At 47.5% G+C, this 12,882-nt stretch overlaps 1 protein-coding gene across 1 annotated transcript in view; it reads left to right on the top strand.

The window, feature by feature from the left end:
* LOC130577763 (collagen alpha-1(XXVI) chain-like) overlaps positions 1–10,244 on the top strand; it is a gene marked incomplete at its 5' end in the record, with an annotated part of 58,476 nt that extends 48,232 nt beyond the window's left edge. Inside the window, 4 exons of the mRNA XM_057373349.1 lie at positions 76–120; positions 2,607–2,651; positions 3,267–3,351; positions 7,730–10,244. Coding sequence (XP_057229332.1) covers positions 76–120; positions 2,607–2,651; positions 3,267–3,351; positions 7,730–7,902 — 348 coding nt within the window. The remainder of the gene's footprint in view (positions 1–75; positions 121–2,606; positions 2,652–3,266; positions 3,352–7,729) is intronic.
* Between the last annotated feature and the right edge of the window lie 2,638 nt (positions 10,245–12,882).

The following is a 12,882-nucleotide window of genomic DNA, read 5'->3' on the forward strand; positions in this document are numbered from 1 at the left end:
AAAACCAAAAAAAACCGCTGTGTTCTCGTCAAATGGCAAAGTACCTGCTAATGACACTGACTTTATTTCCAACAGGGGCAAGCAGGTCTGCCTGGAGAGAGGGGCATTAAGGGATTTCCTGTAAGTGCTGCGCTCCAGGGTGGGTGCCAGGCTCAGGTGGGGTCGGGGCTGGCGCTGTGGGTGCCACTGGAGCTGGTTCAGCGCTCAACTCCAGCTCAGACATTTGTTCTGCTCACCCTCACCCTAACGGGTCCCTCTGCACATAAAACATCCCAGGATGTGAAGCTGATGTGGCCAGGAGGGTTTCACCCCATCAGGGGGCTGTGCTTTGCTGCAGGTGCCTCTGGCCAAAGTGGGCACTCAAAGCCCTCCCGGGCCCTGGGGGTTCCTGGCAGTGCTGTCACAAAAAAATGTGGGGAAAGCAAAAACTCTCCAACAACATTTTAATGTTAGGGAATCAAGGCATTGCTTTATTTTCTGGCCAGGATGTTGTTCTGGACAGGATGTGCCACAGAAATAATTTCATCCACGGATAGCCCGGGTGTGTAGAGAAAGATCATTCCATGGCACATCACTTTTACAAGATTTATTCCCAAATTTTATACAATCAAAACTCAGACAGCTTTATTGGTTTATTGTTGATTGGTCCAACGTTTCGCAGTTCTCAGGATTTGGGTTCCTATTGGATCTGGATTTCTTCCTCTCTGATGTTAATTAGGTTTTCATTCTTATTTTTCTTTTTCCAGACCAGGTGTCTGACCAGCCAGGGGGGAGGTTTGGGGCTGATATTCCCTTAATGACCGTGGATGGTCACTGATGGTCTTTGATGGCCACTGATTGCCACTGATGGTCACTGATGGTCACCGATGGTCCTTATCTTTTGTGCCACTGCCTCTGTTGAGATGTTCACTTCATCAGGCCTCACCTGGTGCAACAATGCTCTGGAAAGAAACTTTAGCACCCTTCCCCCAGGGCAAAAGCAAACAGGATCTTTGAAGCTAAACAAAAACTTTTTAAACTTGTATATTTTCCAACACTGCCAGACCCCAAAGGTGGTGACAGCTAAAGACCCCAAAATCCATCAGTTGCTCCCAGCTCCCTCCTGCACCCTGACCTACTGTTGGCTTGGAAGGTAGTTTTAAATTATGACATTAAATAGGGGATAAAAGGGTTTTGCTWCGGTATTTAATGGGATTCTAGGTGCACAGATTGATGGACATGTACACCATGTACAGCATGTGTACAAGTTTTATAGATTTTATAAATTAATGTATTTATTTAGAATTTTCTAATAAGAAACTTAACAAATTAAGTAATATTTTTTAATTTTAAAGACTTATTTTTCTAGATGAATTTTTTTTAGATGAAAAATGATTATTTTTCTAGAGTTTATAACATGTTTTCAAGAGAAGGCTTCAACCAAGGTTGGATCTTCAGGTTTTAACATAGCACAGGGCACRCTGACTCTGTACTGAGGGTGTTTGGTCTTTCTGCCTGGCACAACTCTTAAACTAAGCTGGAATATCAAATTACAAGGATTATAAACAGGTTAAGGGTACAGGGATACACAAAGGCTACAGAAAATGTCTAAAGGGGGTATAGAAAATATATAAAAGGGTATGTAAAAATAAAAGGCAAAAATCATTAGGCATCACTGCCAGGCTGAGCTGGAAACCCCCCATAAGCAGAGCAAGAGATGTCTCCAAATGATTTTTTGGCAAAACCTGAACAGATGCACAGGGGAGATGTCTGCCCTGGCACATCTGGCCAGTGCAAACAARCCACTGGTGAGGAAGGTTGGCTGACAGAGATACAGTGGAGAAAATTGGGGTTTTTTTTGGCTGGCAGCTTCCAGAGAGATCCCAGAGCTTCTGGTTGGATTCTCATCTCTTTTCTTTGGTTCCACCTCGTAATTTCATACAATTCACACAACCTTTCCTCTGGCCCTTCCTCCCCTGCTCACCCCTACTTTGCAAATTCCTCCGGGATGTCCAGCAAGTTTGAGCAGCCCAAGCCTTTCCACTCTGATTTGTATTGGTTTATGTTTAGTTTAGAGTGGTTTATCCTCTTCCTGTCATCTGCTCTTTGGAAGGTGCTTGAACTTCCTGGCTTGGGGGGGAAATACGAGACCAATGTCCACAGCACAGAGGGACCTTTGCTCAGGAAAAGCTAAATGAGCATCCTCAGAGGCAGAAAGTGATGTAACTAATTAATGGAAGCACAATGGAGGATTTTTCATGTTTTAAATCAGGCTGAAAATGTGCATGTTTGGGGGAAAGGAGCAACATACCTGTGGTTTGGCCTAAAATGTTGTTCACTGAGAGCCCAGTGAGATGTCTATGGCCTTGCTGGGGCCCAGRCCATGGCAGCTTGGCCACCCTTGGGCAAGTTCATCCCTATTGGAAGCGGTGGTGACCTCCTGGGAAGATGGCAGGAGCCAGGGCACARCTCAGGAGGTCACATTGGCGCGTTGGTTTTGTGACAATCCATTTGTTTCCTACGGGTGAAATGCTGCTGTAATTTGCTCCTTTGCAGGGGGAGGGATCCAGGGGATCCTGGAGGGGTTCTCAGCCTCATGGAACCACATTTCCCTTTCTCTGTTTCAGGGTGAGCCAGGCAGGAAGGGTGAGGAAGGTGACAAAGGCGCTGATGTAAGGATGTRTTTCTGCTGTTTTATTTTCCTTTTTGTCACTTTGCTGTCCTCCAGCCACATTCCCTTTGGCAGGTGGATTTGGGGGGTCAGGGGGCAAGTCCAGGTTAAAAGTGCAGAGCAGGCAGTGATGGGAACCTTGGGTTTGGATTTAACACATGCAGAAATCCTGGCCTGTGATGTTTCCTTGGCCAGGTCCTCACCATACTCTCAGAGAGCCTCAGTCTCCAGAGGTTCTGCCACCAGGAGCTGGCTGGGAATTGCTCCCCCATGTCCCTCCCCAATGCTGAGGGACAGATTCCCAGAAGGGACCAAACTGCACATGCAGAGCACTGGAGTTCTCACACCTCTCCTCTGTCCCTGAAATACTTCCCAGCATCTCTTTGTCCCTTCCAGCCCTTCCCTGAGGTGACAGGGACAACAGGCTGAAGGCTGAGTGCACACGACGAGCTCTTGGAACAGGGATTTCTCCTGTACTCTTGCTGAGGTTTTCTCCTCTTTCACATACGTTTCTTTTTAAACATCCACACTGCAGAGTTTGGTGCTAAGCAAAATTATAAACAAGAAGTCAATTCTGTATCATACTCCAAAGTTGGTTTTCTTTTCTTTCCTGCAGGGGGAAGGTGTCCAACAGCTCCGAGAGGCTCTGAAGATTTTAGCTGAGAGGGTGTTGATCCTCGAGCACATGATAGGAATTCACGGTAAGGGCTGCTGAGGTTTCCTTCCCTGCTTTCCTTCCCCGCTCAGGTTTGGTGGTTACACATCCTCCCACTCCCCTGAGCTCTCTGGTGTCTGTTCAAGCCACATTTTCCAAACTAGGTACCCACCATGAGTGTTGGGTGCTTGGAGCTGTTGAGGACTGGACTTCCACCAGCTGTGCTCCTTCCTCTGGCTCTCCAGGAGCAGGTGAAGTGACCCTGACGGGGATTTTTGTTACAGCTCAGGCAGCCAAGTCACGAGCAGCAGCTCAAGCCATGTGGCACAGATCCCTGCCCAGCTTCCCACAGAGCTGCCTGCTCAGGTCCTTGGGCCAGACCATTTAATCCTGTTAACAGCACCTTCCCAGTGCCCTGAGCACTGCTGAGCCTTGGCCTTGTGCAGAGAAAGCCCAAACAGTGCTGCCACAGCACCGTGAAAATCAGTGATCCCTCAACATTTTGTGGTTGTAACTTAGATGAAACCTATTTTCACAGTCAGGTTTAAAGAAAGTCTCACATGTTCCACATTCAGACAGATTTTTGTGGTTTCTTGAGGCTGTTGGCTCTCCCATCACTGGTACAGTGTGTGCATCATCCCTGAAAGAGTATTCTCACCCCTGAACCACAGTGGTAATGGTCACACATGTTGGTTATGGTCACAGGTGTTGGCTATGGTCACAGGGGTTGGTCACAGGGGCTGGTTATGGTCACAGGTGTTGGTCACAGGGGTTGGTGTCTCCGTTTGAGACAATGTTTTCAGAGAAAAAAAATGTTACAGAGTAAGTGTTTCTGCTGAAGTGAAAAATTTGATAATTTTTTTCCCACCAATATGAAATAGATGTTCGGGCAAAAGTGAAGAGAGGAAAACAAAAGTTTATTAACAAAACACAATGCCCACTAGGACACAGATAAAAAGTAACTGTTAGATATTTAAAACTCAGGAACACATGCTGCCCCCTCCTCCCACAAGCCACTCAGCCATGTGGTGCAAAGAAAAGATGGTGGCTCCTGTCCCCGGGGAAAAAAAAGAAATAAAAGAAAAAAAGTCCATGTGACCGCTCTGCAACAGTGGCAAAACCTGGAGCAGTCCTCTCCTTACGGTGGATGAAACAGAGGGCTCTGTGTACTTTTCCATCTCTGGCTTGGCTTCTTTTGGAGTCCGGGACAAGACAGACCAGCGCGGCTTCTCCCTGCTGGCCACCAAATTGCTCCAGAAGCAGAATCACACGAGTTAGAGATGGGGTGGTGGTCCCGGGAAAGCTGTTTGCCCAAGCTACCAGTTTTTAGCTAAACTTAAGCTAGCTAAATGGCAACAATGTTACTCCACAGCACACCGTGAGCAGACCTCCCAGAGCGCTGAGCTGAGGTCCAAAAGCCCCTGGCTGCACGGCAGCCTCGGCTTTTAAACTGGCCGCGCTGCCCCTGTCCCTTCTTCCGGGTTGGGTTTAAAGGCACAGACACCTTTTAGGCATACAAGCTGACGGAGTATAGGAATACAGGATTGGCACAAAATCAATCCAAGACAGTTGGTCACAGGAGTTGGTTATGGTCACAGGGGTTGGTTATGGTCACAGGTGTTGGCCACAGGAGTTGGTCACAGGGGTGGGTCACAGGGGTTGGTAAAAGGGATTGGTCACAGGGCTTGAGAATGGTCAGATTTGTCCCTCTGGGGTACCTGAGCACCAACACAGCTGCCAGGAGTTGCKGTACCAGCCTCTCCACTTCCGGAAGCACAGCAGAGGCACAGGTTTGGCTGTGCTATCCCAGCCTGGGAGCAGCAAACTGTCCCTYGGCACTGACCAACCCCAGAGCCCTTTTCTGTCTGTGACCCATGAAACTTCACTGCTGGGCCTTGCTTGTGAGTCCACCTCACACCTCCCCTCAGATCAACACCCACTTTTATTGGGAAGTARTTTTTGGATATTGATTTAGGCGATRAAAATGCTAAATACCTGAAATGCCCATCGGTCCTGGAAATGCCTTACTCACAGGACTGGACACACCACAGGGGTCCAGCACCTCCAGATGCCTCCATCCCCGTTAGGAGCCAGCAGTGCCCAGCTGGAATTGCTGCTGGACATTCCCAGTGCCAGGGCATGGCTGGCCAGGAGCCTGCTCTGCTCTGCTCTGCTCTGCTCTGCTCTGCTTGGTGGCCTTGTGCTCCTGGAGGCCCCAAGAGCTGTTCCCAAAAGCAATAGGCAGCAGCAGCACAAGATTTTTGGGAAAACATGAATCACAACCCCATGACTGAACCGCACTCACCCTGACCTTAACTCTGCTCTAATCCTGCCTCACTTTGTATTTTCACTGGGTTTTATACACCAAGGGCAGGAAAATGTGGTTTTAATGTGTTTTCATCGTGCTTTCCCTTGAGCTGGTGGAGGTACCGGGGAGATGCCCACTGGATTTCTGAGGCAGCAACCCATGGAACATCCTGGGATGTTTTCCAGGGAAGAGGGAAAGGAAACCCCATCCATAAGCACAGTGCAGGGTATTTACAGGTCCCGGGGCCCAGCCCTCCTTTGGCTTTGCTTTGTACCTTCATTTACAGTGGTATAAAACACAAAAGTGTCTCCTGAGGAACCTCCTGTGCACCCTGGGGCTGGGGGATCACACAGCTTTGCCCCAGCAGAACTGCTTKATTTTCCTCTTTTTCACTGCTTCATTCACCTCTTTCTCGCTACCTTATTTTCCTCCTTTTCACTGCCTTATTTTCCTCTTTTTCAATGCCTGATTCACCTCTTTTTCACGTTCTGCTTGGAAATACAGCACCAACAGGGCATGTGCTGCTGTTATTTTGGAASAGTCACTTCAGCAAACCATTTTTATTGATAGAAATGTAGTTTCTGTTACTGCATGGGATGGAGGTGTGTTGTTTACACCCATGTGTACTTCTACACCACTGTAACCACGCCAGCACAAAGGGATTTTTTTTTTTTTTTTAAATTGTGTTTCTGCTGTTTTATTGCTGTATTTATTTTTTTTATTTTTATCTAATTTTAACGGTTTAATTGTGGTTAGGTCATATTCAAACACCTATATTGCATGACTTTAGGGTTTTTTTGTCCCATAACTATTGATAATTGTATTCCTACTGTGTGCTTTTGAAACAGTTCCATTCTTTAACTTCACCCATATTTTAGACTCTACAAAAGTACCGTTTAGAAGGAGAACTTGGAAAGTAAGGCATATTTTCCTTGTGTTTTCATGCTTGTGTATATGGTTAAAAAAGTGCCAACAAACAAAGAGAAAAAKAGATTAAATAACAAAAAAATATTTTTCTTGAGCACAGACCTCCCTGGACTGAAAGGCACCAGAGAGGTTTAAATCACCCTGGTGATGTTCCCAGTGTAGGTGTTAAGGATTTGACCACAGCTCCTGGGGCAGCCCAGCTTTAAAGTTCCCCTCAGAAATGCCAATCCCATGCTCTCATTTTCCCAAGAAGCTTCCCACGGAGCATGGCTTCCAAAACCACAGCCAGCCAAGCAACGAGGGAAAACATCCCAGCAAACAAACCTCTCCTGTGCGCTGGGAGGGCAGCTGGAGCTGGCCTGGGAGCTGCAGAGAGCAGCCCAGCAGGACACTGCAAAGCCCAAATTGCTTGGCAGGGTTTGGTGCCAGCAGCMAGAGCCCAGATCCTCCAGCAGCCAGGGGCTCACTTGAAACAGAGACGCTGCCTCGTGGGATCAACCCAGGGCTGGCACGTTGGGCTCCTGGCAGGGAAACACAAACATCAGCCCTGGAGGAAAAAGGGAGCAGAAATTGGGGCGCTGGAAATGATGAGGCAGCTCAAGCCACCAGCATCTGCTGCTGCAGAGCTGCCCAGAGCAGTGAATGTTTGATTTGTTTAGCTGAGGGAAGAGCAGGGGGTGTCACCTGGAGGCATTCTGGGAGCAGGGACCGCTGATATCCATTCCCAGCRTTATTGCTGATTTGGCTGCAGCCCACGGTGGGTCAGTCCTTCTGCTCAATCATTTCAGTGCCTCAAAATGTCCTTTACCAGGAGGGCAATGGCACTTAAACCCCAGGAGCATCATTGTCCAGTGACCACCCAGCTGCTCCTCCAACACCAGGAGTCTGGGGAGTTGCTACAGCCCGAGTAAATTTATAATTAATAAAAAGAACAGCACTTCAGAAATTAAATTACTAATGAGAACAGGCCCTGCAGGAGGAGCACTCACCCCAAAGGGTTCAGGCAGAGCAGGGGGGACACATCTAATGCAGGATGGCAGCATCTCTGTAGCTCCAAAGCTGCTTCCTGCACAGGAGGACGAGAGGGACCCCTCTGCTCCCAGAGGAGGAATCGCTCGGAAAGGCCCCCGAGTGTCTCCTCAGCCTCCCCCGTTAAATCGCGCTCTCCCGTGACTTTCTCTCCTTACAGACTCTTTGTCTTCCATTGAGCCAGGCTCTGGACAGGATGTGATCCCGGGCTCCCCGCTGAGGAGCAGCATCAAGATCAAGCGAGGAGGACCCCGGCAGCCCCAGGCCCACCAGATCCTCTCCTCCCTGCTGGACGACGGCGAGGCCAGAAGGAGAAGCAACCGGATGAAGTAGGAGCGTCCTGGTGTTCCCCCTGCCTGCCCTCCAGTTACAGATACAGTACCCCAGGGCTGATTGCAGGCTGCAGGTGCAGTGGGTGCAATGCTGGGTTCCCTGGCAGTCTGAGCCCTGATTGCAGGGAATGCCTGATCCATAGCTCAGAGAGGGGCTGGAGAACCTTCTCCTCGATTTTGTTGTTTTGCCTTTGGAACAGTCAAGTGTCTCAGAGGTTGCCCACAGGACTGACACCTCCTGGCTGTGCCCTGAGAGTTCAACCCTTCCCTCGTTCCCTCACTGCCCACTCAGTAAAGCACTGCTTAACTGGCCATGACCATCCATCCCACCCAGAGCCAAAGCCAAGCCTCAGCCTTGCCCCCTGCTTTTATTTGCTGTGTCAGTGTCACCTGCTTTTATTCGATGTGTTGGTGTCACCCTGACTTCCAGGTGCTGCTTCCACACACCACAGAAACACGGCCTGCAAGGATTTCTCTCAAGCAAAGAACAAATTAGGAAATGCAAAGTGCATTTAAAAGTATTATTCTGGAAATTCAGGTGGCTCCCTGGATGTCAGCAACAAAATCTTGTCTTTTCACGTAGCTAATTGCATGGGGGTGACATTATTTCTATTTGTGGTTAGCTAAGCAAGGACTTTTGATGCAAATGTTCATTTGGCTTTCTGTCTATCTTCAGAGAGTTTAGACTGTTCCTGTGAAAATATAGAGCAGTTTGCAAAAGATATGACAGAATTGTGCAAGAATTTTCCCATACGGTKTTCAGCTTGTGCATACATCCAGAGATAATTAATTTAAGTGGTGGCAGCAACTATTCACAGAAAAGGATATTTTGCAATAGTTTCTTAATCCTACAGCSATCAGGAAAAATGTTTTCACAGTGTTTTGTTTTAATCTCGTGAGTAAATCCTCACCATTTGAAATCTGGAGACAGCAAACCACAGCCTAAGGAATTAAGAGTCTTGTCAGGAGCTTATCTTGCACTGGGAGTTAAACACAGAGTCATCTTATTTTTTGCAATAACTTGTTATTTTAGGGGAAGTACCAGCTTCCAGGTTTAAGAAGTTGAACCTGCCCTTCAGTGACAAATGAATCACTCCACCTGCTGTGCTAACCAGGTCGGGCAAGCTGATGTCATTCAGTGATTTTTGTTAGAAGGGGGAGATTAATCAACAGAGCTGACTGGACTGTTTTTGACTTTTTAATTCCCACGTTCTGACAGTTTTAGATTCAGCCCAGGATGATAGAGAGCCAAGTGAGTTGGTGTTGCTGTCCCCACGGTCCGTGGCTGCTGTGCAGGACACAGCTCTGTGTATGAGCAGGGAGGGCTGCACCACTCTGTGTTTCTGCCACATCTTTGCAAAGGAAGCTCTGCACAGTCCCAGCGTGCAGCACCCCAAATCATCTTCCCAAGGCAGAGCCCACTGGAAATGAGGYTAAAAATGGAGGAGCTCTGCCAGCCCAGCATGAGCCACACCTCAAAGTGTCTGTCCATGCACACTGCAAGCACAGCAGTGCTGCAGACACTCCCAATCCCAATCTCCTCTGAAGAGCCTGGCATTTTCACAAATGGGCAGGGTGCAGGCCTCCTTCAGGATGGCTGCACTCACTGTGTCCTCACCTGGCMCTGCTCTTCAGGAACTCCCCAGCCAGCTGAGATGGCATCAGCTGATGCTGAGCAAGCCCCAGAGCCTTGTTTTGGAATGAACAGCTGGATAACAAGCAGTCACTGGGATGCAAGACCTTGCCATGCTCTTGCATCCTCACTYTGCTTGCCCAGTGCCAGTGGTGGGGCTCGCTCAGCACCAGCCCACCTGGCTCAGGCTGTTTTCCTGAGTTTTCCACAGGACATTTCCAAGGAGCAAGCCCAAAGTTTCACAGGAATTTGGGGAGGTGCCTGCCTGCATTCTGAGTTACAGCTGGAGCAGGAGGGAGAGAGACAGATAAAGGAGTAAAACTTGAGTGCAGCAGGTTCCTGAGCTCAGGGAGCCATCCTGCACTTTGCAATCCCTCTGGGAGAAGGAAATAAAACCTCTCTGAATGCATCTGAGTTTCAAATCCAGCTCCAAGTCTAAATCAAGCTCTAAATCCAACACTAACTCCAAATCCAGCTCTAACTCTGAATGCAGCTCTAACTCTGAATCCAGCACTAACTCCAAATCCAGCTCTAATTACAAATCCAGCATTAACCCCAAATCCAGCMTCAACTCCAAACACAGCACTAACTCCAAATCCACCTCTCACTCCAAATCCAGCTCTAACCCTAAATCCAGAACTAACTCTAAATTCAGCACCAACCCCAAATCCAGCTCTAACTGTAAATCCRGCAYTAACCCCAAATCCAGCWCTAACYSYAAATCCAGCWCTAACCCCAAATCCAGCATTAACTCCAAATCCAGCACTAATTCTATCTAAGGATGTCTGTAGGGCTGTAAGAGCCCATGTCCCTCCATTATTCTGGGCACGGCCACTGATCTGTTTGCTGCATAATGCAACCTTGGGAACGTTCTTGGAATAATCTTTCCTTTCAGGAATTAAATGGGCCAAAAATCAGGTGTTTCCCCATTTGCAGGCTGATTCCTTAGTAGGAATTGAGAAGTACTTGGTTACTTCTGTGTTGAATTGAGGCTGTCTTGGTGTGGATCACATGGGCACTCCAAGACCTCGCTGGAAGCTTCCAGGACATCAGTCCTTGTGCCAGCCAGCTGGTGTTGGAAAAACCAGGCCTGAGGACTGAGGAGAAATCTCAGTTCAGTCTGAGCCCCTGGACTGGGCAGGCTGGTGCCAGTTGTAGTCGGTGGCACAGGAATGACGTGTCCTCATGGCAGCTCCAGGAGCCAAACCCAACCAAAGCAATCTTTAAAAAGGGAAATGGTGAAATCCAGTCTCCTGTAGCTGCAGGTTTGAATTTGGGGAAGAGGGAATACAACCAGGCCATTTTCACTTTCCTGACATTTCAGAGGCTYCGCACTAAACTGAAAGAGAAATCTTTCTTCCTCCAAGTTTGTGTTCTGGATTCAAAGCTATTGCATGATCTTGATGAGTGCTAATGCATCAGTCACTCACRTTGCTGAGGCGTTCGCACTGACAARGACTCTGAATTTTATATTATTTAAAACAAATTACTGACAAGATGAAAGGAAAATTTAATGGAAGTTGTTTGCAATTAATGCTGCCGAGTCAATTGTCAAAAGGCTGGTTAGGTTTGGGTTGAGACCACTTTAATTATTGATGTTTCCAGGTTTCTGTGTGAGCTATGTGAGTTTTTCTCCCCACACTCCTTGCTTTATTTAGCTCCATCTCTCTGATGAGGTACTGTATCTTTAACTGGAGGACAGTGGGATTATCCCAAATGGAATTTCTCTCTCTCTGCTGGGGTTTCATTCCCCTCCACTCACAGGAGGGCTGGACCACGCTGTTGWGGTTATTGTTGTGTGTTAATTGTGTTTGAAGGTGACACAGGCCCTCCCATGGACATTGATGATATTGGGGACTGAGACACCGCTCCAGCCACGTCATGCATCGTGGGCAGGATCCTGAGGTTCATTTCAGCCAGGCCATATAACGCTTCTTGCCATGTCTATGTAACTTAGGGGATTTATTTGGAATGCGTGCTCATTTAGAAATATATTTTAATTGAAATGTTTAGTGCTTTATCTTACATACATACTGTGCAATACCATAGTGTGTTCTTTCCTTTTTTTTTTTTTTTTTTTTTTTTTTTTTTTTTTTTTTTTTTTTTTTTTTTTTTTTTTTTTTTTTTTTTTTTTTTTTTTGAAATTCTTGATGTTTGTTTGAGCTCCCATGTGTTTTTGACTCAGATCTGCTCTGGTAGCAGCAGTGTTTTCCTTGCCCTGAGCTAACCAGAAGCAGCACATTGCACAACCAAAAACCCTTTGCAAGCCATGCACCCTCACATTCAGCAGCAACCTGGAGCTCCTGGGAGGCAGGGCATGTTCCTCTCCAGAGGGTTTCATTGCACTTACTGTATGGGATTGATAGCAACCCAGGGAAATAGGGATAAACCAGAGAGACGAGCCTTCCCCTGCTCCCACCAAACCCCATTTTGCCATCACCTTCCAAAGGAACAGCCTGAATWATCAGCTCCAGCCCTGGAGCAGCTCACGCTGCTGCTGTGTGTGGCTCTGTGAGGAGCTCCAGGCTCTGCCAGGAGCTGTTGCCGTGTGGGACCCTGAGTGCTGTGACAATCTGGAGACAATGGAAATGGCAGAACGTGGAATCCCCTCCCGATGCAGCGACTGGGAACCCATCCTCCTGCACGTTCACATCCTCTGTCTGGCTCAAGGTGACATTCCACTGGGGGTGTAGGGGTTAAACCACTCAGAGTCTCTGTGMTTTCTGGGTTTCCTGTCAAACCAAGGGATTCCAAGGTGCTATAATTGTTCACAGGGTGCATTCCCACCCATGGAAGGAAACGGGAATTTCTTCACCCATTATTTACACAGTACCCTTTTTATTTATATCGGTGTGTTTCCTATGTGTGCCAACGGTCCTGGCTTCTCTCCTGGGATGAGCTTTACAACYATTTGGTCTTTTATAGGGCAGCCATCGGCAGGATCTCGCCATCAYGTGTAATTTCTTAACTTAGAGCAGGAATAAATCTCGTTCGACAGGATGAACTCATTTATGGCAGGCTTCGATGTTTGTTGTAAACACAACCTGTTTGTTCCACCTCTTGCATGGTTACTTTTCTGTTTTCATATTGCTATGTTATTGTTCGAGGTATCTATTTCTCTTTATTTGCTATGGGGTTTGTTACTGTATATGGAACGTTTTGTATTCAGCATTTTCTTACGGAGCAGAGTGGGATCAGTATTCAAGGGCCCACAAATACCAAAGACCTTTCATGTAATGCACTGAGAAATAAACTTACTGTAAATGAGTATTGGTCAGGTGTCCTCCAGTTACCGAGTTCAGAGGGAGTTTGAGCAAACTGCAGCACATCCCAAACACAGGGACACAT

This window comes from Malurus melanocephalus, unplaced genomic scaffold (genome assembly GCF_030028575.1).
Source record: "Malurus melanocephalus ecotype Western Australia unplaced genomic scaffold, MMel_1.1 scaffold_193, whole genome shotgun sequence".
NCBI classification, from domain to species: domain Eukaryota; kingdom Metazoa; phylum Chordata; class Aves; order Passeriformes; family Maluridae; genus Malurus; species Malurus melanocephalus.